Below are 27,860 nucleotides of genomic sequence, written 5' to 3'. Positions count from 1 at the left end.
TTCCCCAGTGGTGGAACAAACTCCCTGTCCCTCTTCGAACCTCTCCCTCACTACCCATCTTCCACCATGGTCTGAAGACTCATCTCTTCAGACTATACCTGGACTAACTACCACCAATATGTATATCATTTCACTTTAAATCCCCCCCTTTCATGAGACTCACTACATGTACCCCCATTTCAGCACTTTTTGGTAATTTGTATTTGTCCTAATATTGGAGCTTGTTCTTCTGCCTAGTTGGCTTGGCAGAGGTTAGGTCAGAATAGTGTTCACTGTGTGAATCTTACTGAACCTGTGTTTTATAGTTGTCCATGACCATGAAATGCACTTTTGTACGTTGCTTTGGATAAAAGCGTCTGCCAAATAAATGTAATGTAATGTGATGTCATAAAGCTCCAGAGAATGGGGGTTAGCAGTAGGATGTATAATTGGATATTAAGCTTTCTATTTGGGCGCACAATCCAGGTCCGGGTGGGCAATAAACTATCGCAAAGTCTCAGTGTGGAGAACGGGACACCACAGGGAAGTGCCATTAGTCCAGTATTGTTTAATATTATGATTAATGGTGTTTTTGCAAGAGTTGGTCATGATATCAGCACAGCATAGATTTGTAATAAACAACATCCAGGAAGCAATAAAGGAAGTGGAACAATGGTCATTAGACTGGGGGTTTAAACTAGCTGTGTTTAAAACATGTTAGGAGTATTTTACCAGAAAAAAGATAAAGCAAAATGTTAAGTTATATGTGTACAGTCAACCTCTGGAGCGAGTTGAAACATTTAAATATTTACGGCTTTGGTTCGATGCTAAACTAACATGGAACGCCCATATTACACACATCGAACAAAGATGCTGCAAAGTGTTAAATCTGTCGAGGTATGTGGCAGGACAGGAGTGGTGTGCAGATAGACAATCGATGATGGGTATATATTACGCACTACTTCACTCTGTAATAGATTATGGATGTACAGTGTATGGTTCTGCAGCACACACTACTCTTAAGAGGTTGGATGTAATACAAGCTTGAGCTATGAGATGCATCACAGGGGCTATTAGATCAACACCAGTAGGGGGGATGCAGTTAGAGTTAGCAGAGATGCCATTGAGCATTCGGAGGAAAAAGTTGGCCATGGCATACTGGGTAAACCTCCAAGGCCATGATGTTAATCACCCCACTAGGTTGGTACTGGATAGTTGGGAGATAGGCAATTCAAGAGGTACAGGATTTGCATGGAAGGCAAAAGACTGGGCTACGGAAATGAGAATAGGGTATTTGGGCCTGCAGTCACTCTGTCCCCTGTGCCACCATGGATTTTTGTCACACCAGAAATAGATGTCCAGTTACAAACTCTGATTAAAAGTGGAGAAATTGACAGACTCATCAGAAGCTATGTCCAGGAATATATTAGAACTACCCATTATGTATTTTTTCCAGTTTACACGGATGGCTCAAGAGACCCAGAGGCAGAACATACAGGAGCAGCCTTTTATGTGCCATATTTTAATACAGGGGACAGTGGGCGTCTTACAGATGGGACATCTCTGTATACTGCGGAGATGGTTGCTATCAAGATGGCACTTGGGTGGGTAGAAGAGGTACTACCAGATAAGGTTGTGATCTGTTCTGACTCAATGGCATCGTTGCTTAGTCTGTTAACATTCCAGACCAGCCGGACAGACATCTTAACAGAAATATTTGTATTGTTGTACAGACTAAGACAGATTGGGACAGTAGTACATTTTCTCTGGGTTTCTGCACATGTTGGGGTGGCAGGAAACGAGAAGGCGGACCTAATGGCTAAACAATCCCTTACACAGGAAAATGCAAATATAATTGTTCCATTGGGCAGAATGGAAGGGAAATCACTCATTTTAAATGCTTGTAATAAGCAATGGCAGGAGCACTGGGATGCTTGTCGAACAGGGCGGCATCTCCATAGGATACAAGCATCAGTGAAGCAGAGTAGAGTCATACCCAGAGACTGGTCATACCTAACATGAGTAGGGAGGACGCAGTTACAATCACTCGACTTCGGCTTGGACATACAAGGCTTAATTCCACACTACATAATGTTGAAACGCATGCTACAGGTTTATGCGACACATGTCAGGTACAGGAAACAGTTGAGCCTGTATTACTTACTTGCCCCAGTTATGAGCAGGAGCGGGTTGCGCTTCGTAGGGAACTGCAGTCTGTGGGGTGCTCTGAATTCTCTGTTCCTAGCATCTTTAGTAGAAAAAGTGGAACTGGTAATAGGATATGGGCAGTTGTCAGATTCATTAAAATGAGTGGTGCATAATATAATGAACCATCTGCTTCAGCCTAGTCTGTATTCTCTCCACACTCCAGCACAGTAGGTGGCAGTATGCACCTAATCAGTTGATTTACAACCCGCCAGTACACCCACTGAAGAAGAAGAAGAAGAAGTGAACAAAATGGAGGCTGTCAAAGAACCTACAGTCTGGTATGTTAAGGTTGTAAATCTAAATCAACTGATTAAGCCTGTACTTGTCTGCAGACCATGTACCGACTGCAAGTCTAATATAACCTTTTTATTAATTAGAGTGCAATTGTAGTCAGCACATCAAAACAAAAATTTATTTTTTCAAAAGGTCTTTCTTCCTACACAGTAAAATGTTCAGTGGTAAATCATCTCCCCTATTGGGCCCCCAGTAACAGTGGTTAATGTAATAACAAGCATGTAAGATGTAACCATCCAGACCCCACGGCGCAAATCTCTTCCGCAGAGACATTTTAACTGGCACCACCTGCGCATGCATCCCACAAAATATCTCTCAAAGGTTGTCCGTGAGTGAGTGAGTGAGTGACCACAATTTGCCATGCATAGCCCATGGCGGCAGTTCCTGCGTGCCGTGGGAAAAACAGTTAATGTAATAACTTTGGCCTTTATAATGTAATAACTGTTGGTTAATGTAATAACTGAATGGATAACGCAATAAATGTTGGCGGTACATCAACCGGGGGTTAAAACTTTTTATATGAATTTAATGTAGTAACATGTCAAACATGCAATAGATTGGTGCCCTGTCCAGGGTGTAATCCTGCCTCTCGCCGAATGCATGCCAGGATAGACTCCAGCACCCCCTACGACTCTGACCAGGATAAGTGGGTATAGATAATGGATGGATGTCAAATTACTTTCATAATTAAGTAAATTAAACTTGCCACAATGTAAGTTAGGAGCATTTCAGTGAGCAGGTGCCCACATATTCAGCAGTTGGGACCACACATATATCAAAAATCATCACAACATCAACCCCTCTGCTCCACCCCTGTCTTTTAGAGAGGCTTCAGGGAATTGCATACATCCCCATAACGCCCATTCTGACACTGCTATGACTGCCACAAGTCATGACTGGTTATGACAGCTGTTATGTCATGTTTATGATGATGTAATGCAGGACCGGAAAGCACTTCAGAGGGTGGTGAAGACCGCCCAACACATCACCGTCACTCCACTCCCAGCAGTTCAGACTGTCCAGCACAAGCGGTGTCTGCAGAAGGCACGCAGCATCGCCAGGGACACCTCTCACCCCAGCCACAGACTGTTTGCCCTCCTTCCCTCTGGGAGGCGCTACAGGAACCTCCGTTCTAGGACCAGCAGGTTCAGGAACAGCTTTGTCCCCTCAGCTGTCACCTTGCTGAACTCTGCACCACGGTGACAGCCCCCCCCCACCCTGGATACCCCCACCTGGACCCCTCAGCCCCCCCCCCCCCACTCAACTTACTCCAATGACTGAACCTTGCACTGCCGCACCTTGCTGATAATATATTTAACATATTTATACTTATCCACTGTCTATACTGTTTTATACCACATTGTATTGTATTCATATTTATCATATTGTATTCACTTTCATACTGTATATACCTTAGCTTTTCACTCCATATTCTATATTTATATTATACATATGTACGTACACCTTACTGCACTTTACTGCTTCTTTTGCACTTCTGGTTAGATGCTAACTGCATTTCGTTGTCTCAGTATGTGTACTCTGTGCAATGACAATAAAGTTGAATCTAATCTAATCTAATCTAATCTAATTTCAAACAAATTATTGCACAATCTTGAATAGATATGGGTCTGTAGAGTAAATGTATACCCCCTTTTATTTGATAACAATTTTTAGTTTTATCAGTAATGTGGTATGCAAATGAGCCAGTACTGAACTGAGAGTGTATGGCAAAGCATGGCCGGGCTACACTAAAACACCAGCAACAATTACTGGGATCCTGATTTCAAAGAAATTATTGCATAATTTAAAAAATATACATAAAAAGTAATATTCCAGGCTTCATTTAAACCAGCCAAACAGCAAGCTAGTAATTTAAACCAGCCAAATAGCAAGGACGTAGCTAGTAATTTAAACCATCCAAATAGCAAGATAGCGATTGTGTACAAATTGTATCTGAAATGTTTTTTAAATAAAGGTAATTCTCTATCAAAGCGCAGAAACCGTGGTTACTCTAATGTTATTCCAAAGAGATTCTAATACCGTATTCGAATCTCTTTGGTTATTCTTTGGGACTTAATAAAGCCATTGCGTTAATTCTGTGCTTGTATTTTGATAGAAACTCACCGGAAGTTTAACCGGAAGTCTAATTGTTGCTAGCTTCACGGAGCTCTCCTTAACATAGACGCTTCTGGGTTACGAGGGACGAGAGGGACAACTACGGTAGTTATTACGCAGATGGATACCGAAAAACCCTGTAGAGTTTTACCGTCCCACCAACCGCTTTGTCTGTGCTAACGCAACATCTGACTTTAACCACTGGCCAGATTGACTGAGGGCCGTTTTTATAAGCTTTGTTATATAACTTTGGTTATGTTGGTTGCACCTAGCCTATATGTTTTTGCAAACAAAACACATTTTTAAATATAAGGATAAACAGTATAGTTCATGTATTTGTACTGTGTATTTGGTTGAGAAACGTAGCATATACACACATACAGCCGTAAAGGCAACAGTGCAACATTTTCTGTATTTAAAGTGACGATTTCAGTTTCGTTCTCTATGGCGGTGCCAATGGCGAGAAGCGGTAATTGCAGGTGTGTTTTTGGACCTCACTTCCCATAGATCCAACCGGATCCAACCAGTGTCGCCTGTGTGACGTCAGTCAGTTGGCACGCCAACTATAACACTTACTATTTACGGAATAAAAAACGGTTGTTATAAAAGTATATGTACATGTATATGTATATGTACATACTCTTTCGTTGTCTAACATTAGGCGAACTCAAGATGTCTTTACTCTGCCGAGCCGGGGTAAAATGCCGTAGCAAACCTGGGGTAGAATTAGTGATGATCAATTTCTGCAAACGTTCTTTATCCACCTTTTGCCCGGTATGAACATCTTTAGACTGCAGAGAAGAATTTGCGGGATTCGCTGTGGCTTGTGCAATTATGTATTTCGTGCACAATAAGCAGTCTTTTTCGTGAATGATTGTTGTGTGGTATTTTTGAAACAACTGCCTTGCAAAATGTTACCCCTGGTGTTTCTGGTTTTGCTAGCTAAACTGTTCAAGAATAAAGCTGAGCTGTGTGTTAAATTAACAAGAAGAGTAAAACAAAAACAAAGGAGATTTCATCAAAAAAAAAGGGCATCAAGGCTGAAGGAACATATGAGGAAGCGTAATAAAATAACAACGCTAATCCGTACTGCCGTATTCTAGTTTATTTAGTTTTCTCCAGCTTGACATCTTTACACAGAAATCAGACCCGGCTCTGCTCCACCTAAACCCCGGCTTTATTCCGATCAATATATTGATGAACTTGATGGCAATGTAAATAACGGTAATGTTAAGGCCAGTTCAGATCAATGATTCGCAACGAGACAAAACGGTTTTAAAATGTTGCAGAGAAAATTGCAGTGGTGTGAACTGGTTAGTTGCAGAGCATCTGAAGCTGTTGCCTGGGGTCTCAAAAGACCCACCTTGTCAAATCGCCAAGTGCAGCTTTAGAACGTTTACAATCAGATGTCTTGGAATTTTGCAAGTTGCATCCAATCTCTTTGCAAATCATTGATCTGAACTGGCCTTTAATTAGCTACATTGCAACAAGGTAGCATTGCATTCGGGAGACGGTTTGCGAGGTCGGTACCAGTCAGTAGCGTTAGCTAGCGTTTTTTCTAATTATCTGACATTAGATTGTGTTAATTACATTAGCTAGCTAGCGCAACATTACCTGATATGAGAGATGTATACTGTGCGCAACGTTGTCTAAACTAATGTTGCCTTTCTTGACATGGTCCAGTAGCTAGCGTTAGCTGTGCAAATAGCTATGTAATTTAGTAACGTTACATTGTCATCAATATTGTATTGATAATACGTATATTGTATATTGTAATATGAAACCTACATCAACAAATAATATGACCTCTCATGTTACACAAAAACTTTTTTAGGGTTCCATAACCCCCCCACTTCTCTGTTATTGTAACACTAGCAGACACCGGAAAAAACAGTACGCCGCTCACACACAAGTGAGTTGAAGAGCGAGCCTGTTGCGTTAGTTCCGCCTACCCTCTCTGGCGGACCAATCACTGATGGGTGGTGAAAAACGGGTCACTAACTGTGCGCCGCTTGTGATTTTTTTCCCCCCCCCGGGAATGTCGCCACAGACACCAAGTTTTTTAATCATGAATTATGATAATAATAATAGTATAAATTAATATAAAAATAGGCTCAATCACCATTGTGTTACCCAATGCAGCGATAGATAGTGACTTAAAAGACATTTATTTTAATGAAAATCTTCGAGATTATTACTTTAAGTAGTAGAGAAAAAGATGTGTGAACTTAAATCCTTCCATGTTGCTCCAGTTTCCATAATAACAAAGCCTTATTTCCGCTGCAAAAATGCGTGCATGTTCTTGATGACGCAGGCCGTGAGAAGGTATATTACAGACAAATGACAGTTCACTTACTATGTTTAGCATTTGATGCAGATTACTCGGAACAGTGCGAGCAACTAGACCATAAATGAGCAAGCATTAAAATATAAGTAAAGAACATAGGCTATCACCGTCCTTGCACGTTGCCTAGCCTAGCCTAATATACCATGTCTACTTTCTAACAAGCTAATTCAAGTAGGCTAGTTCATCGGTCAGAAAAATGAAATTGATATGCAGTAACCTTTACTGTGCTCATAATGTATAAAATTGTGTAAAAACTTCGTTGCATTATCGTCTCTTAGAGGTTATCTGTGATTATTTCTTGGGTGTTCCTGGGTGTTGGGGTAGCAGGCAGACAGAATCATTTTTCGTAATTACAGCTTCCGAAAGGGCTAGGTCTAGTGATGGGAATTTGTAAGAGAAATCCATACCCTTTTGGCACTCTCCAATATGCTGTAGCACTAGAATAATGAATTATGTTATAAATGAACCTGCAGGACTAGGTCCCCAAGACAACATGATCTGAACTTGAGAGCTTGTAATTGGGAGTAAAACCAAGGTTTATTTGTGGTCTCTGATGGAAAATACAGCAAGAGCAGCATCATTGTAGTATTTGTGATGAAATAGCTTAATAAAAAATGAAAGAAAGAACATATCCAACTTATTTGGAATGGAGAACAGAAGAGAACTAAGCATTTGATCCCTGTGATACTAGAATGGCGAGAGACCAAGGTGGAGCCTTCACACAGTAGGCTTGTTTGAAATTAGCTAGGCCTTCGCAGTTTTGACCACTGCCTTGCCAAGCGCATTGTATAATGGTTAGAATGTTGTCCGACTTGCTCTGGAAATCCGCAGAAATCTCACGGGAGCGAGGCGCTCGCAGTTTTCAGGGCTAGGCAACGCAGTTGCTCTCCACCGACTGCACAACTTCATGCATGATGGGAAACGACTTGCTCTGGTTTGAGCGAAGCACCTATTGGCTCAGAAAAGCTGTCACCACCAACAAGGAAGTTATGAGACTTCTATCTTATCCATCATTATTCCAAGATAAACTTCATGAACTGTCAGACAGACACCAAATGATTTTTTATCATGACATTCACATTTGAACGCTTTACACATTCCTCATAAATGCTGTCTTAATAAACTTCTCTGCAATGGAGTTTATATAGAAATAACTGTATCAAAACCCCTGAATAAAATATAATGAGAGCAACTCTTGTGGGAGGTAAAATATGACTTCCATCAGGGACATGCAGATGAGATGGCTACATTGGCTCGAGCCGCTGCCCCTTTGTCCTCTTTGGCTGAAATGCTCCTCTGGTCCAAATAAATTATTATTATTATTATTATTATTGTGTTGTTGCTGCTGTTATTGTTATAATTATACGTATAATTGTAAAGCGTGTGAGTACATGTGTGAGAGAGTGAGTTTTCATACAATGTCATGATGTTGTGTGCTGAAGTCGGGGTGGAGGGGCTTTTTCTTGGGTTGAGCCCCTGCCCCTCAAAATGTCTGTGCACGCCCCTGACTTCCATACAAACCTTCCTCTCACACTCTACAGACAATTTAGAGTCTCCAAAATAACCTCACCTGCATGTTGTTGGACTATGAAACCAGGCTGCTGGTGACCCTCTCTGGGGGTTGGATTAAATAAGTAGTTTTTTCTAGTGTCTCACCTTTCATTACATTACAGGCATAGATGCTCTTACTATAACTTTTACATAACATATACATTGCATCCATTTATACAACTAGATATATACTGAATATGTGTACTGAATGCAGATTAAGGGTACAACGGCAGTGTCCTGTCACTGATTGAACCTGCAACCTTTAGGTTTAGGTTTCTTACCCATTATACTATGCTGCTGCCATTAATTTCACTCTTGCCTTTTTGATCTTTGGAAATATTCACAACAATGCTGTTTGGCATTTATTCCCAACCATTCTGTCTGTGATGTCCTTCTGGCACATCTTTGTCCAATGCAGGAGGAAGCAGTGGGAAGTCAAACCTCTAGAACTCTCTTCAAGTACACTTGGCTTACCCCATCAAAAGTATTCTCCTTGTCTAAACTGAGAAGGCTCAAGGGTGACCTTCTCTCCCCAGAGTGGATTATATAACACCACTCACAAGTAGCTGGTTGTCTGTGATTGGCCTTCTTACAGAGATAAGGTTGATCAACCCCCAGTTCCAGAGATCCATCAGTTCTTCTTCTTTAAGACAAGTGCCACTGAACTCTGTGAATCACATAACTGCTCCTGTCTACCACACTGAAAAATTCGACCACGTTGTCCTTCTAGAGATTGCACAATGCCAGTTAGAAATGAGCTGGGATCCGGTTAGGGCTGTGTGCTTTGTGCTGGTTTAAGCAACACACATGACCTGGATAAGATACTCAGGGCTCAAATAGTTCATGGTCAATTGGTTTCATGTTCTTCCCCCACCCATAAAGTGGCTCCATAATGATTGGGACAAAGATATATTTTTCCTTGATTTGGCTCTGTACTCCACAATTTTAGATTTGTAATCAAACAATTGTCATGTGGTTAAAGTGCAGATTATCAGGTTTCATTAAAGGGTATTTTTATACATTTGGTATGACCATGCAGAAATGATAAAACTTTTTACACATAGCCCCCCCATTTCAGGGCACCCTAATGATTGGGACATATTAATGTTATGGAAATGAAACTAGTCATATTTAATAATTTGTTGCTTATTCTTTGCATGCAGTCAATGACTGCTTGAAGTCTGTGACCCATAGACATCAGCAGGTGCTGAATACTATATTGTCTGGTGATGCTCTGCCAGGCCTGTGCTGCAGCCATCTTCAGCTCCTGCTTGTTTTGGAGGCTAGTTGCCTGAAGTTTTCTCTTCTGCATATGAAACGCATGTTCAATTGGATTCAGATTGGATGAATGACGTGGCCACTGAAGAACTTTACAGTTTTGGCTTTGAAAAAATCCATTATTGCTTTAGCAGTTTGTTTTCTTTTTTTAAAATCTAGGATGAAGTGTCATCCAATGAGTTTGGAGGCATTTGCTTGAACCTGAGCAGATAAGATACTTCTATCGTCAACTGTAGAGGTCTTCCTTGCAATACCAGGCCCTTTGCAATTACTGAGCTCACCAGTGCTCTTTTTCTTCTTAATGATGTTCCAAACAGTTGATTTTGGTAAGCCTAAGGTCTGGCTTATGTCTCTGACTGTTTTTAAAAAAAATTATTTCTCTCTCACAATGACTTCTTTCACTTTCATTGGCAAAACTCTGCTCCCCATGTTCACAAACACCAATAACAGACTCCAAAGGAAATCAAAAGCCTAGAATCAACACTAGATACTGAAAGATCTCTTATACCTCTATCAATGAAGGAATTGAACACACCTGAGTAATTTGAAACACCTGTGATGCCATTTGTGCCAAATGTTATGGTGCCCTGAAATTGGGGGACTATGTATAAAAAGTGCTGTAACTTCTACATGGTGAACCAAAAAATAAAAATACCCTTTAATAAAAGCTGAGAATCTGCACTTTAACTAATTGTTTGATTACAAATCTAAAATTGTGGAGTACAGAGCCAAATTAAGAATAAAAAACACTGTCTTTGTCCCAAACATTATGGGGCTCACTGTGTGTCCAGCCAGCTCAGCAATATATCAATGAGAGCTCTGTTCCTTGGTCTTATAGTGTATAGATCCTTGTAAAACTCTAGAACTCCCTGGCCACTTCCCAGAATTCAGTCTCCTCAGATACCACTACCGCTCTGCTGTTATAAAGGGAAATATGTTATCAACTTTGGACTATGCCCTGTGGAAAAGAAAAAAAAAAACATTATGCATTTCTCATCCTGCTGGAGGATCTGGAGCTTGGAGCAGAATAGAGTGAGGAGGCTTTGTTTGACTTCCACATGCTTGTTGCTGGAATACAGGCCTTGGGACTAGAGAACGCTCAGTCTCTGCTGTGAAGGTCACGGGCTTCGCTTTTTTTCTTTGAAAAATGAAAGAGTCGCACTTTGGTGTCCTGGAGGTGGTTAGTGTTCATTCACCATGGACCTCTGTCCCTTTTTTGTATCAGTTTCTCCCAGCCTAAGGACACAGTCACCATGTGGTTGTTTGAGAAGAGCATTGCTCGGATGGAAAAAGTGTGCACTCTCAGGCCTGGGGAGATCAGGAACATGCCAATTCCTGAAGAAGCAGCACTGGAGGAGCTCATCCACTTGTGTTGTGGGGGGGAGAGTTGATGCCTCTTTTTTGATTTGTCAAATGCTTTACTGTTGATTATATTGTAAAATGGAAGGTCTCTCAAACTTGATGAAAAATTATGTTTATTTACAGGAATAGCAGTTGTCAGAAATACATGAAACGTATTCTGGAATCAGAGGACTTAGTCTGAACCTTGTTATCCAAGTCTCCTTTTTTGGAATAGTTCCTGATCACCCACTCCAGCTGCTATTCTATAATTGAGTCGCTACGATGCCGATTGGTGGTGACAAATTGTCTCCTATGCTTATAACCTGAATTGTCCTTGATAAGTTGCCCGAAACTATCTGGGCAGCAGGCATGGTTGATCTGCTATTGTTTCAGACTTGAGTGGATTACAATATGGACTTTACAATATCTATTTGTATTATTTATACATTTTGCTGATGGTCCTGTGTGCAAGTTATCTGGGCATCTACTCACCCCTGGAAATTCCACTCGCAGGCCTCTGTTCCTAACTGCCCAGTGAGCTCTGTCCTGAAAAGATGAGGGGGTTTCCCCCAAGGGTCCACTGTAGCTCCAAGGGGGTCCATGGTGTGGGATCTGCGGTTGGCTGCTGGACTGGATAGGCCTGGGGCCAGACACTGGGTGGAGAATTTTTGGTGTTTGGATTTAGTGCTGCGTCAGGGTTATCTTTGGGAGAAGATGGTTTGTTCACTCAGGGACTACCTTTGACCTGATACTTGTTTGATTTGTGTGTCCAGTGTTCTGATCCTGAGGTGGGAGTAGGGGTAGGGAATGAGGGGGAGGACAAAGGGGGCATGGTGCTGGCCCTGGCCCTGTTGGCATATAAGAGCGGGAAGTCACAGAATAGATAGAAGCCCCCTCCCTCTGTAGAGTTTACCAGGTTTCAGGTCCCATCATGTCATGGTCTCATATTCCTTTCCAAAGGTTTTTCACTTGACCACAGTGCAAGTTGCAGCTAAATAGCAGTTCTTGCATGGTTTGCGCATTGAATGATAGAACACTGAACCCCTGTTTCTCCATAGCTGCATAGTCACCACATTGACAAAGCATGATGGTGGTAGTGACAACTGCATTAAAGTGATGATTTGACTGCTGACATCATCTCAATGCACAGCTTAGAATGGCAACAGCAAACATGGAGGAAGAAGTCAGCCTGATTTTGTTTTACCTGTAATGTTGTTGTCTGATAATCAGACAGATAGCAAAGGTCAAAGAGGCAAGAAAAAAGTATTGTGATTTTAGAATTGTGTTTTTTGTTGTCTTGTTTCAGGTTTATTATTTAAAAATGACACCCTTCAGGCATATGATCGATGCCGAGTTCCCTCAAACACAGCAATATTTTTCAAAAGACATTTTCATTTCTTTTATTTCCCTCAAGCTCCTGCTGAATTTTATCCTCTTACCAGATGGTGATGCGAGCTTGGAACTAGTTATTAATTCATACTGTCCTACTTTTATTTATTTATTTACTTATTTTCAGTCAGGTCCATACGGATTTGGACAGTGACACAATTTTCATCATTTTGGCTCTGTATGCCACCACAACAATGGATTTGAAATGAAACAATCAAGATGTGATTTAAGTGGACTTTCAGCTTTAATTTAAGGGTTTTGTCAAGAAATATTGTATGAACAATGTAGGAATTACAACCATTTTTATACATAGCCCCCCTAAATTTAGGGGCTCAAAAGTAATTGGACAAACTAACATAATCATAAATTAAATTGTCATTTGTAATACTTGGTTGCAAATTCTTTGCAGTCAATGACTGTCTGAAATCTTGAACCCATAGACATCACCAGACGCTGGGTTTCTTCCCTGGTGATGCTCTATCAGGCCTCTACTACAGCTGTTTTCAGTTCCTGCTTGTTATTGGGGCGTTTTGCCTTCAGAAAGTGAAATGCATGCTCAATTGGATTCAGGTCAGGTGATTGACTTGGCATTGCAGAACATTCCACTTCTTTGCCTTAAAAAAGTCTTGTGTTGCTTTTGCAGTATGCTTCGGGTCATTGTCCATCTGTGCTGTGAAGCGCCGTCCAATGGGTTTTGAAGCATTTGGCTGAATCTGAGCAGATAATATAGCCCTATACACTTCAGAATTCATCCTGCTGCTTTTGTCAGCAGTCACATCGTCAATAAATACAAGGAAAACAGTTCCAGTGACAGCCATACATGCCCATTCCATAACACTACCTCCACCATGCTTCACAGATGAGGTGGTATGCTTTGGATAATGAGCAGTTCCTTCCCTTCTCCATACTCTTTTCTTCCTATCATTCTGGTACAAGTTGACCTTTGTCTCATGTGTCCATAGGATGTTGTTCCAGAACTATACAGGATTTTTAGATGTTTTTTTGGCAAACTCTAATCTGGTCTTCCTGTTTTTGAGGCTTACCAATGGTTTACATCTTGTGGTAAACGCTCTATATTTACTCTGGTGAAGTCTTCTCTTGATTGTTGAATTTGACACAGATACGCCTACCTCCTGGAGGGTGTTCTTGATCTGGCGAACTGTTGTGAAGGGGTTTTTCTTCACCAGGGAAAGTATTCTTCTGTCATCACCAAAGTTGTTTTCCGTGGTCTTCCAGGCCTTTTGGTGTTCCTGAGCTCACCAGTGCATTCTTTCTTTTTAAGAATGTACCAAATAGTTGATTTGGCCACACCTAATGTTTTTGCTATCTCTCTGATGGGTTATTGTTTTTTTTCAGCCTAATGATGGCTTGCTTCACTGACAGTGACAGCTCTTTGGACTTTATATTGAGAGTTAACAGCAACAGATGTCAAATGCAAATGCCACACTTGAAATCAATTCTAAACCTTTTGTGTGCTTACTTGTAAATTAAATAATGAGGGAATAACACACACCTGGCCATGGAACAGCTGAGCAGCCAATTGTCAAATTGCCTTTGGTCCTTTAAAAAGGGGGGGGTGACATATAAAAAGTGCTGTAAATCCTACACCGTTCACCTGATTTGGATGTAAATACCTTCAAATTAAAGCTGAAGGTCTGCACTTTGAGCTCATATTCATTATTTCATATCTCCAATATGCTGTGGTAGACAGCTAAATAACAATAACAATAACTTTGTGTTTTATACTGATGAGGCTGATAATGACTGATACAATCTATTATTACTATTATTATTATTATTATAATGCAATATATATATTCAGCACTTCAGTATAAGGGTACTTTTACTGATTGTGGTGATGAGAGTAATTAGACACCAGAGGTAGATTTTGATTGTTCACACTTCACACTTTATTGAGCTGTCTTATTAGCTCACCTATACTATGCCATTCTACAGTCAATATCTGGGACTAAATATTGAATAAATACATAACCTTACCATTGGTTTTAGGCGTAGAGATGTCCCTTTTGAGACTGAGTGGCTATATATTGTCTTGGACAATCCGTTTGTGAAATATACATGCATTTGTGATGCCTGGGTACCTTCCAAAATAGCTGTGCGTAATACCACACGTGGTGTTTACGGTGTTGTCGCCCTTTTTAGTACAGTCTGGCTTGATTGACAATTAATGTATTCAGTAGGTGAGAGTATAAGCTTTCTAACGATGTATAACATGTCTAATTTTGCTTTTGGAATAGCATTTTATAGGTCAGCGTAACCGAAAATTTTCTTATCATCACATTCACTTACGCATTCACTCTGTGATGGTAGCAGTAAAAGACGCTGCGCCTAATGAAACGTTGTTAACAATTTTTCGTAATTTCTTGGAAAATACTGTAATCTTTTCTTGCATAGGTTCAGATTGAACTCATTTATGGAGCCCAGCAAGCCGTGTTAAATGATCTCTGTACTACCACTTATATTTTCACAGGTTTTAATCAATCCAGTAATTAGGCAGAGATACAGGAGCAAGGCGGTCACAGGCTACTGCTAGCGGTACAAACAAACCTTCAGCTACGGCTGAATTACCGTCTAGTAAATCAGTGACAAACACCTATTCTAAAAGAAACAAACAAAACACAATTACTATACAAGCAACGCATTATCCCCGCCCACATTAAGAACCCCCTACATTCAATTCCATACATAGTGTTCAAATGAAACCCACCAGCAACGTAGGCCAAACAAATCGCCGCTTATCCCACCTCACAGCGGGTCGTTCAATCCACTATAGTAGATAATAAAATATTTACTTCACTTCCTATCAAAACCAACTTTGTCACCACTCATTACACATGTTAAACTAATCCTTATTACTCTCAGCGCATCGGGAGAAATCGGACAACAGACAACATAGCAATACAAACATTTAACTTAGGATTCAAAGAGCGTGCTTGAATTTGACGGCGCTGCTTCCCTGGCATAAAATGCAATGCTGTTCTCCCAAGTGCATATGTTTGTGCAGATCAAACAGACCTTTTTAAAGGGACCATTTCCTCCCTCGCGAATTCCCACTTCCTTTGGAAACCCCTCCCACAGGGTGAAAACGTCCTTCACTGGGTCACACTCTTCCCCCCCCAAATTTCCTCATTGTCTCAATGAGGGGATTTTAACAACATACTCTCCTATGGCTGACACTGCTTCTCGACCGAGGCTTGTCGCTAAAGCTGTAAATATGTCTTTAAGAACTGAAACATAAAGAGATTCTGAGGTTACAGGTCATTGAGCTGCAGCCCCATATTATACCCCCCGATCCCTAAACACCGGCCGCGGCAGACGATATGGATTTGAATGCTTTCCTGCCATGCTTCTTCGAGATCTTTGGGGGCCCCCTGGGGAGAAGGGCTCAACATCACCATCGTCTGAGGAAGTTGAACTTGAAGACAATGTGAACCCCTGCACTATGTAGGGTCTTACTTGAGGAGAAGACGGGCTACCATCTCCATGCTCCAATGTATTTGAACTTGAGCGCCGCACCTCCTGTCTAGAGTGAGATTCCATTTGAGGTAACCCAGCTTCAGTACTCTCTTCTTTAGACATGGTCAAACTTGGGGGATCGACCTCTTGCTCATCTTCCTTGCTTCCGCCCAGGGCCCCCTCTCTAGGTGCTGACCGATGGTCTGTGTCTCCCTCAAAGTTATCATCTGAGGCCAGTGCCTTGTGGACAGTGCCCGGTGCCCCTGAAGGATGAACATCTTGATGATGCTCCCTCAACCTGGGTCCACATGGCCGCAACTCCGTTCGATGCACATTCTTGGGTGGTCCTGACTGATCTATTGGGGCCACTGTATAAATTGGTTGGTCCATTGGAAGCTGTGCGAGCACCCTGAATAGTGTGTTCATCCAGATATCTTGGATTTTGTGTCTCCCACTAAAGCTATGGTTCTTCTTATAGACTAACTGCCCCACCTGTAGTGTGCTATCACGTGAGGGAGGCCCAGCGCACCGTCTCCGAGCTTCTGCTGCATGTTCCATTTGCCTTCTTGCATGGCTGTAAGCCCCCTGGAGGCGCTCCTGGTGCTTCTGAACCCACTCATCCACCGTACTGCAGAACTATTCCTGCTGTCTACTCAACAAAACATCCATGGGTAAGTCAGAAGACTGCCCAAACATTAAGAAGTAGGGAGTATACCCCATGCTTGCATATTCCATGATGTTATAGGCAAACACCACTTCTGGTAGATGTTCGACTCACCTTCTCTTTCTATCCTGGGGGAGAGTGCGAAGCAGGTTATGCAAGGTGCGGTTAAACCGTTCACATTGGCTATTCCCTTGTGGGTGATATGGTGTAGTATGACTTTTCTTCATCCCATATATTTTGCACAAAGACTGAATGACTTCCGCTTCAAAACATCTGCCCTGGTCTGAGTGGATACGCTCAGGAACACCATACCTCTGGATTCATTCCCTTACTAACATCTTCGCCACTGTTGTGGCTCTCTGATCTCGGTGGGGGCAGCAACAGTGAATTTAGAAAAAACGTCAGTAAGTACCAGGACATTCTCACGGCCATCAGTCTATGGCTCTAGGACGGTGAACTATGAAGTCCACTGCCAACTCCTCCAACGGCTTCGAGGCCAGCAAACTGGCAGTGACTACATTGCGCTGGGGAGCCTTGGCCACAATGCATCGCTCACACCCCTTGCAATAGTCCTCAATATCCTGGTGCATCCCTGGCCAGTAGTGCCAACCCCTCAGTAGCTTGAAGGTCATCTTCACGCCCTGATGCCCACACTTATCATGCATGCTCTCTAATACCTCAGGTTGAAGAGTTTTTGGCAAGAGCAGCTGGTTCACTGGCCCCTCTCTTGTATCAGTCACATGTCGGTAGAGGACACCATCCGCCACCACAATCTTCTCCCACTGTCGCAAAAGCTCCAAAGTCTCTGGATTCTCCCCCTCTTGTTCACGATGGCCTGGTTTTCGCTTTTGATTCCAGTGCTTTAGAATACTATTATTATTGAGGATCTCTGGGCATAGCTAAGCCATATATTTGCTGATAGACCTATCTGACATAGTTTTCTGGGACAAAACAGAAGCGGATTGAACTGTACGTTGATTTACTGTCTGTCTCCGTCTACTGAACACAGATAAAATGTTCATTGCTATGTAAGTATTACTGCTCAAAATATTTTGGTTATAGACGTTATTTTTGAAATTGAGTGTCTCTGAATAGGTTAGTGGTATTATATAATGTGGATATTTTACACTGTAATGTAAGCGTTAGTTAGTAGTGTAATACCCCTCCTGCCCTCCAACAGACTCACTTGAGGCAACGGTTTGGTTTGTTAGCACTGCGTGCTCTTTTATTAAGCCAACGGCTTCGCTTGGCTACAACGTAACACAGATCTTTTGTTTTTCGGTAATTCTGTGCAGTTCCGTCTTCTCTCTGGCGTTCGCTCCCGAAGACTCCCGGTCTCCGCTTTTAAACCCCCCAGGCTCACTGTTGAAAACAATCAGAGGCAATCAGCGCAATTAAACAATTGATAATTATCGGCGCTGATTACCTCCACCTGACAGTTGTGACGAAGGATCCGAGAGCCGCTCCTCTCACTCTCTCTCTCTCTGCAGCCGACGCTCAAACCATGCCCACCCCACCACAATAACATAACATAAACAAAACAGAATGGGGGGTGACGATAACAACTGGCGCATATTTATTACATACACAACGGGTCGCCGTCGCTGATCCACCGCGTCACTTTCTGTCCTCACTAGTTTTTCTTAGATACTTCCTAGTCCTGGTTTTAGCAGCCCGACAGATGGAAACAGAAACGGTAACCATTCCCACGAGTCCTGAGCAGCGCGGAACGGCACGGAGCGGCCCTGGTAACGGTTCGGCCCTACGGTGGAAAAGCGCCTTAACCGTGCCGAAAATATTGTGCTGGGCACAGTTTGTAAGCGTTCCGCGCCAAACCGTTTCCAGGTGGAAACACCGTTGGAACTATTCCTCTCCATGCTCAGAACCGTTCGGCCCTACAGTGGAAAAGGGGTCCATGTGAGTGAATAGGCTACTTGCACGATTAATCTGTTTTTGGTTTTTCATGTATTTCTGAAGACATCTTAATTTTATTATTAAGCTATTATGTCATTTTAGAGAGTTGCTTACATAAGAAAAAAAAAACTCATTTAAACAGGTTACATTTCAATTTGACTTTGCAACACAGAAAAATGAGAAATTATATATGGTGGGATATTATTTATACATTTTCCTTTTTTGAGCTTTTGCAGTTTACTAAAACATTGGCATTCTTCTACTTCTACTGAAAAGTGTATTCCCTTGCAGTCACTTCAAAACTTAAATGAGATTCATAAAGGCCACATTATCTTAAGCTGATTAAACATCGGGCCACATTTTGTTGGATAATTCAGGAAATTTTTATTTCTTTTGGATAGTAGTATATTTAGTTATTGTGAAGAAAATGGAAGGCTATTAGTTGGATTTAAAATCAGAAATCACATGCACTAAAAATTTCATTTTAAAATATATAAAAATACAAACGTTCATACTTTTTTCCAATGTGTTTTACATCACACTTTCTTTAAAAAAAAAGTCTACCCACTTGACACTGTCTCAGGGACAGAGAGAAAACATCAACTCCCGGGATTCCTTTATCTCGGGCCCAACTGTACGCTTGCGCGATACGAGGTGGCGGGTCGATGAGGCACTCGGTGCAGATCTTGGAAGCAGTGGATGTCTTTTGTTTCGTTAAACGAGATTTGTTTTAAGAAAATACAGCGTCGTACTAATTTATTCATAGCAAATTAGGTCATTTCTGTAGACTAGTTATTTCCGTAGACCGTCTTGTACATTAAAGATAATTATAATTTTTGTATTTGAATGGTTGCTAATACCACAAGTTAACTGTTTTCACTGTTAAACACAAACAGTTGTTTTATTTTTCTAGCTAGCTAGAGGTAAGTTGCGTTTAAGCTGCTCTGGTGTGTGACCAAAAATTAGTTTTAACACTCATGTCATGATGTTTTGATGTGCTTTTTTCTGCAGATGCTACTGGCTATGTTATTTTTGAAAGCGTTGCATTGATTCACTTTACGTTTAACCATGCAGCTCCTGACCGTGTTTGTGAACCAATTCAACATGGAGGAGTAGAAGCGGGTTGCTAACCCACCAAGCACGACACCAGAGATTGCATTAACGCGATTACACCTCATCAAACCAGCCAGTTGAATAAGTAAATGGCTTTTATTTCTTAGCAAGCTACATTACTAGCACATATAATTAATGATAATCCTATGTACCAGTCCTTCAATCCTGCTGTCGCTGCAGTAGTTATCTATACGCAGGCTATTCATTTTACTTAGCGCGGGGAAAGGGCTTCTCTACCAAACATTTATTGCAAAATTGATGCTGCTGTATCGTTGCGTATATCAGTGTATATTTATATCCGCGTGCTGATAGTGTTCGTTGACTTGTGTCGTTTTTAAATGGAACGTTGTATAACCGTCAACGTTCTAGACTAGCATTGCTAATATGTCAGCAGGAAATTCACGCTGACATGCATGCAGCGCGGTCCTTTTGCGAATTGATCAACTGCTAGCTCCTGGCTTTAACTAAGTGTATCCGAGAGTCTTTTTCAGATAATCTACAGTACTTGTGGTTTTGTAAGATAGTGTTTATCTGTCGCATGTTTTACTAGCTGGTGGAACTTTAGTTGCATGTCGCATTTTATTCTTCATAGTTCACAATAGTGATGTATGTCTGAAAAAGGTATTTGACTTACAGGTTTCGAGTGTTAAGCTACGTGCAACGTTGGTTCATTACTCGTTATACAGCCTCTTCTGGAGTGAGGCGTGTGCGAATGGTGGTATCTTTATGCTCATATCATGTAGCCTACAAGAAATGCCCGTCTTCCAACAGGATGTTTGGGCTATCCATTAACCGTGAGTGGTAGGTATCGGCCTTATGTTTTCTGTAGATTTTCTTTTCACTAAGGTAACTTGTGTTAGTAAATCTGTTGCCCCTTTACTTACTATAAATTGGCTGTACAAGTTGGGATGACAACTGCCGGCAAACTGGAAAATGACTCGTCCGCACAATGGCCTTTACCTAGTTAGCATGCTTTTGATTTAAATACATTTCTCCAAATGTCTAAAAGACCAAGGAGCAGAAGTTAATGTTGTCATGCATATCAGTTGCCAACACACATATGTATGTAGGTTTGATTTATGTGCAATTTGCTGTACATCCAAAAGATGCTGATTGTATTTGTTGTTTTACATAGTTTCTACTGACCAGGTCAAAGGTTAGTGGTTGTCCTATCTGCTGCAGGAAAATAACATCCATCTCATTTGCAAAGAGGAAATGTTGCTGAGGAGAGAATGCTGACAAAAAGAATCAGTATAGTCATGTGTCAGTATAATCAAATGACAATTTGTGCTACTATTTATGAGTTAATCACATGCTGTCAAGAAACATGCAGATGCCTTTCTGTTTCTTTCTTTTCATGGCAAGTATATGAGACCTAAACAAACTTATCTTTTTGTCAGCTTCTTGAGGACAAGTACAGATGTCATGGTCTTTGAAGCCATTCCTTGATGTGCATAAATTCTGGCCACTTTATAAATATGTTCATCAGGTGGACTATGGGGCAGGGCTTCATGCTGTGCATCAACAGATGGAGATGGAAACAAGTGAACAAATTGTTGTGCTTCTACACAGGAAAATGTATTCCCCATCACCAGGATGGTTTGAGCCCAAGTTTTGGGGTTTGCACCCCACACTTGTTGATGCACGGTATGCACACCCCAGCCCCATGGCACACGGTGTAGTGCCCCACCTCTGAGGACTGTCAGATGATGCCATGTGTTCTTATGACTTCCCATTCTCTCCACCCCTGTGCTTTTCTCCTTGCTGCTACGTTGACTCCCGACCCCCCCTCACCCCACACTGTTGACGTTGAAAAGGAACCCGCTGGTTCCATTGACTCTGCCCAGCCAAGAATGAGCCAGTCTTCAGAACCCCCTAATGATGCTCCCACTGTTACAGAAGGTCTCCGATAACTTTCTTCTATGTACAGTCTTCTCCACTGTTTTGTCTTTTCAATGTTGGGGAAGGATAAAGATTAGGGTGGGGCTGGGGGGGAGCAGTAGCATTTTGGAAAGGAGTACAGCTCTGCAGTTAAAAACATTTGGGGACCTCTGCTGTATTGACTAGCTGTTGTCATCAGAAAGTCTAATTATTACCAATTTTGTTTGTGCAGAGATACCATTTATGCTGTTCAATTGAGTTTCAACTGAAGTGTCACTGTACGGTTGGCATTCCCCTTTAACAATCAAAAAAGAAACACATTTTAATATTACATTTGATGTTATTATTAATGGTCTCAAATTTAATATTTCCTTATATTAAACAATACAATACTGAATGACAAATAAATGTACAGTCAAAATAACTGGTTACACAATACTTAATACAAATTTGAAAGTGTTCATCTGCTAAGAATACTTTGTTGTAGATGTGAGTTGGTGGCACTGTGTGATGTTACATGATTTGTTTGGACCTCAAGAGGTCTGTTTTATTCATGGGAAGTGGTAACCACACTTTCATGATACTTTTTTTTATCAGTGAATCCAAATTGGACCTTGTAACTGATTACCCTAATTTGATGTAGCAGCAATGCTCTGGGGTTAAATGTTTTCAACTGAACCTGAGGGGGGTACTCCTTTACAGAAGACATTTTTAGATGCTAGAAGGCACCGGCCCATACCTGTGACCCTTTGTGTTTTTAGTATTGCATTTACATCCATGTGCTGCATTCCATGAGCTTTTTATCCCCCCCTTTACTAAAAAAGTAAAAGTAGTATTTTACTTAAATAAAGTGAAACTATGGGTTTGAAGAAAAACCTACAATAATTTCTGCTAAATTTCAAAGCCTTATAAGGTTATATGGTTTTAATATAAGGCTTGAAATGAAGATATCTTCTCACGCTCTTAAGTTTACAGCATTTTCAGAGAAATTGCCTTCCGTTCTTTGGATGGCAGGTTTAGTTTGCTCACAGCTCTAGTGAAGGGCAGCTTTTGTTTCCTATGCCTTCTGCTCACTACCTCTTGAGAGGATAGTCTGTCTCTAGGTAACATTCACCATTTGAAGTGTATTGGTTTGATATTGCATTCTGCTTGACCCTTATATAGGCATGGGTTACATAAACATGGCTTTTACAAATGTATGATTAAGTGTGCACAAAGGTAATCAGGGTCAGTGAAATAATGCCTGCCTTCCCATTCATGTAGAGCAGGGGGCTGAGGATAGAGTTAATGTATTGTGTAGTCATAGTGTTTCATTCTATATATGTGAGTGCTGTAATGCTGTGTGTGAGAGTGTGTTGGTGTGAGATTAAGATGGATAGATAAGCCATACATGCTAACAGCAGAATGGAACCATTATTACAGTGCTGTGAAAAAGTATTTGCCCCCTTACTAATTTTGTCTATTATTGCATTTTTGTCACACTGAATGGTTTCAGGTATTCAGACAAAAATAGTATTAGACAAAGGGAACCTGAGTAAACACAAAACAAACAAAACATTTATTTTAGTTCTTTTGTGTATTTAATGAAGAAAGTTATCAAACACCCATGTGAAAAAGTAATTGCCTCCTTACTTAACTGGCTGCACCACCTTTAGCAGCAATAACTGCTACCAAATGCCTTTTATGATTTGACATGCTGTGGAGGAATTTCAGCCCACTCATCTTTCCAGAACGTCTTTAACTGAGCGAAATTGGTAGGTTTTTGAGCATGAACTGCTTGTTTCAGGTCCTGCTATACCATCTCTATTGAGTTCAAGTCAGCACTTCAACTAGGCCACTCCTAAACTTGAATTTTGTTCCTTTTCAGCCATTCAGATACAGACTTGCTTTTGTGTTTTGGATCATTGTCTTGCTGCATAACCCAGTTACGTTTTAGCTTCACTTCATGGACAGATGGCTGGACATTCTTCAAAAGAATTTTCTGGTACAGAAGATAATTTGTGGTTCCTTCAATAATGGCAAATTATCCAGGCACTGAAGCAGCAAAGCATGCCCACACCATCACACTACCACCACCATGTTTGATGATTGGTGTGATGTTCTTACTGTGAAGTGCTGTTTTTGCTTTACTCCAGACATAATGGGACCTGTGTCATACAAAAAGTTATACTTTTGACTCATCTGTCCATAGCACATTATCTCGAAAGGCTTGGGGATCATCCAGGTGCTTTATGCACATGTGAGATGAGCATTTATGTTTCTTTGGGTTAGCAGTGATTTATCTGCCGTGATACTCTCCCATGAATCCCATTTTTTCCTAGTCTTTTTCTTATTGTGGAGTAATGAACACTGGCCTTATCTGATACTAGAAAGGCCTGCAGATCTTTGAAGGGATCAGCTCCTCTGGGATCTTTTGTGACTTCTGGATGAGTTGTTTCTGCACAGTTTTGGTAGGCCGACCACTCATAGGAAGATTCATCACTGTTTCAAGTGTTCTTCATTTGGAGATAATGGCTCTACTTGCTGTTTGATGTCCCAGAGCCTTAAAATGGCTTTGTAACCCTTTCGACTGATATAATTCAACAACCTTTTATCTCATCTGGAATTTCCTTTGATCGTGGCATAGTGTGCTTGTAGAAACTTTTTGGTGTCTACTTAACTCTGATCGTAAGGTTCAATTGTGAAGTTGTGAGTTTTAGATTCAACAGGGCTGGCTGCAATCAAGCCTGGCTGTGTTCAATCAGCTGGATGTAATTATCAATGAAATCTGGTTAATTGGTTGATTGAGTGCCTGAGGGGGCATTTCCTTTTTCACATGAATCATATACACTACCGGTCAAAAGTTTTAGAACACCTCCATTTTTCCAGGTTTTATTGAAATTTATGCAGTTTTTTCAATGTGCTCTGAAATTAAAGCATAGAACAAATGAACAATTGGAGATAAAGAAATCATGGAATCGTTCTGTTTAACACAATTTATTTTAATTTTTTGACTCATCAAAGTAGTTGCCTTTTGCAGAAAGAACAGCTGAATACACTTGTGACATTCATTCTACAATGGAAATCAAATGCTGTTAAAGAAGTTCCCACAAGTGTGTTGCACTTGTAGGTTACTTTGCTTTCACCCTTCTGTCCAGTGCAACCCTAACCAGCTCAATGGGGTTTAAGTCTGGAGACTGTGCTGGCCATTCCATGATTTGAAGCCTGCCGTCTTGTTCTTTTCTTCTAAGATAGTACTGACATAGCCTGGAGGTATGTTCTGGGTCATTATCTTGCGGTAGGAGGAACCCCTGACCAACTAGGTGTTAACCAGAGGATAATGCATGGTTCAGGGTGCCAGTCACTCTGTGTAAGTTGCCAACTCTGGATCCAGAAAAAGAGCCCCAGACATCATGCTTCCTCCTCCATGTTTGACAGGTGGTGTCAAACACTGTTGAACCATCCTTTCACCTACTTGACGGTGTACAAAACCCTACGTGATGAACCGAAGATTTCTAATTTTGATTAATCGGTCCATAAGACCTTCTTGCAGTCTTCAGTAGTCCACTGCCGGTGCTTCAAGGCCCAGGCAAGCCTCTTTTCCTTATTTGGCCATTTTAGCAATGGCTTTCGTACTGCCACTCAACCTGTCAAACCTGCAGCTCGAAGTCTTCTCTTGTTGAAACTGAGACTTGCTTACTTCGACCCCTGTTAAGCTGTGCTTGAAGCTGTTGTCCTGTGAGCCGCCTATCACGCAAGCTGTTGAGTCTCAGAAACTTGTCTTCTGATTTTGTTGTGGCTTTGGGTCTGCCGGACCTCTTCCTGTCAGAGTTTCCTCCAGTTTCCAATTGCCTTTCGATGGTGTAGGAAACTGTACTCACTGACACCTTGTCTTTCTTTGCAATTTCCCTAAAGGAAAGACCTACACTTTTAAGGGTTATAACAGTCTGTCTGTCTTCCTTTGTTAATTGCCTTTTTCTCCCCATTATGATAGCAATATACTACTTCCTGCAGTGCAATATTGTCCAAATAATGCTTCAGAGGGTGTAGTAATAGTCTGTTCCAACACTGATTGTATACAGACAGAAGGTTTGTAATCAACAAAAGTTGGGACACCTGTAGGAATTATTTGCTTTAACTTTCAAGGCTTAATTTACTTCCATTGCTGCAGAAAAGCTGTAAGTTGTTAACCCATTACTTGTTTAAATCTGGCAGTTTACCACTTATCTTTGTACCATTCCAGGTCATTCACTGCAATAGAACTGCTTAAATTTCAATACAAGCGTGAATCTGCAATAACTGCAACCGCACACGCGCATGCATCCATGTGTGCATGCATCCATGCACACACCCTCACACAAACACGTGACTACTTCTTTGGCACATGACCAACCTTTCCACAAAATCTTGTGCAAATTTGTGAATCCATTCGGGAGTTATGCGCCTTTTTGTGATAGGCCACGCCCCCTCTTAGTCAATCGGCCTGAAAGTTACTCAGCTCTACCTTCGGTCATGACCAACCTCCATGCCAAATTTCAGCCTCCTGGGGCGAAAACTATGGCCACTAAGGGGTCGGACACTTTTGTGGACGTGGACCCGACCGACAAACCGACTGACCGACAGACAGAGCTAAAGAGCTGCAGTCGCAGCTAAAAACTTGAAAAATGGGGGTGTTCTAAAACTTTTGACCAGTGTAGTGTAGGTGTTTGATAACTTTCATTAAATAAATTTAAAAAATGTTTTGTGTTTACTCTGTTTCCCTTGATCTAATACTACATTTTGTCTAAAGATCTGAAACCATTCAGTGTGATAAATGTGCAATGATGGCAAAAAATTAGGGAGGGAACAAGTACTTTTACATGACACTATATATTTTGTCTCTGGAGAAGTGTCACAGTTCTCAGGTATGCATATGTCCCATCTTGAATCAACCAGTTACACACAGGAATTAAGAGTCAATTGCAGCACATTATTAAAGATGGCATAAGACCCCTGGTCAGTACCAGTCTTGGTCATTATTGTCAATCTCTTGGGAAGCCCAGTTCAGCAAAAGATGCAGCCATGGTAACTGCTGTCTTATTTAGATTGTTTAGGCTGATTTAGGAGTTCTTTATTACTCATTGTTTCCCTATTATTATTTATAAACCATACTGCTCACATTTTTGCAGGCTTTTCTTTTGTAATCAAACACAAGCAATATTAAGGAGCCTGAGAGTCTACAGCATGATTCAGCCCCAGTATTGAAGGAGTGATCAGCTGTTCTGTAAAGCTATAGCCATTTTGGATGAATGAGAGCATTGACTGATCTAGGCCAATCGTAAGCCATTGTGTGTTCCATTCCTCTGCAGCCCCCCAGTCAGACACCAAGCTGGCAGCGACCACAGGGAAAAAGCAGAACAAGAAGAAGGTGGAGGAGGTGGTAGAGGAAGAGGAGGAGGAATATGTGGTGGAGAAGGTTCTGGATCGACGAGTGGTGAAGGGCAAGGTGGAATTCCTTCTCAAGTGGAAGGGTTTCTCAGAGTGAGTACATGGGGGAAACGCACTCACACATTGTTTAGCATGGTTTTTTTCAGTGTTGATGGGAGCTCACTTAGTATTATGCCAAAACCTTCATGTTTTGTTTTTCCTTTTAGGATCCTAACAATGTTCTGAATATGCATTTTCCTACAAGGGGCTTGGTGTGCATAAAACAAGCAAAAAAAAAAAAAAAAAATTTAATTAAATGAAATTTAAATTAAAAAAAAAAAAAGATTCCAAATGCTGAGGATTGGTTCAAAACTGGTTACTTTAAAAAAAATATATTTCCTGATAAAGGTTTTACCTTTTATTATGAATGCAAGAGAGCAATGCACTGTGGAATAGCTGGATCTCTGGCTCCTAAGTTTTCCTTTTTGAAGTGGCGATGACTCTTCTTAGTGTAGGTGCCATAGGTAGAATTTTAGTAATAATCAGTCTCATAAAATTATTACCATATAATTTAGTGGTTAAAATTGAAATACTAATGCAGACCTGCCTACCTGCACGCATTTTGTGTACCAACCATGCAATTCTAGATCAAAATATGCAGGTACGAAATGTCAGCTGAAACTACGCCAAAAAAAAAAATTATTGTAATTTAATTAAGGAAATCAATCAATACAAAACAATACCGTACATTTATTTGGTATTTAAACTATATCCCTCGGATTGAACCAGATGCTACGACCTTGTGCTTGTGGTTCTGTAACCCCTCCCCGACTCTTACTCACTCAACATCCACTGATACGCAGCGGTACATTATTATCCACTATGGCGTAACGCTGCATTGCTGAGGTAAAATAGGAAGTGGGG

The 27,860-nt window shown here is 41.1% G+C and overlaps 1 protein-coding gene across 5 annotated transcripts in view; it reads left to right on the top strand.

Annotated features, from left to right (window-relative positions):
- Window positions 1–4,670: 4,670 nt before the first annotated feature.
- Window positions 4,671–27,860, top strand: part of cbx1b (chromobox homolog 1b (HP1 beta homolog Drosophila)) — a 35,489-nt gene continuing 12,299 nt past the window's right edge. The window contains exons 1-5 of one of the 5 annotated variants that reach the window (XM_064321404.1): window positions 19,184–19,480; window positions 19,632–19,755; window positions 20,414–20,471; window positions 21,488–21,572; window positions 26,879–27,050. In XM_064321404.1, the coding sequence (XP_064177474.1) occupies window positions 21,524–21,572; window positions 26,879–27,050 (221 nt within the window). In that variant the 5' untranslated portion in view covers window positions 19,184–19,480; window positions 19,632–19,755; window positions 20,414–20,471; window positions 21,488–21,523. Of the gene's footprint in view, window positions 4,702–19,183; window positions 19,481–19,631; window positions 19,756–20,306; window positions 20,472–21,487; window positions 21,573–26,878; window positions 27,051–27,860 lie in introns of those variants that run through there. The other 4 variants (XM_064321403.1, XM_064321402.1, XM_064321406.1 and 1 more) reach the window with 4 other exon arrangements.

This window comes from Anguilla rostrata, chromosome 2 (genome assembly GCF_018555375.3).
Source record: "Anguilla rostrata isolate EN2019 chromosome 2, ASM1855537v3, whole genome shotgun sequence".
Classification (NCBI taxonomy): Eukaryota; Metazoa; Chordata; class Actinopteri; order Anguilliformes; family Anguillidae; genus Anguilla; species Anguilla rostrata.
This window is presented reverse-complemented; position numbering and strand designations above follow the sequence as displayed.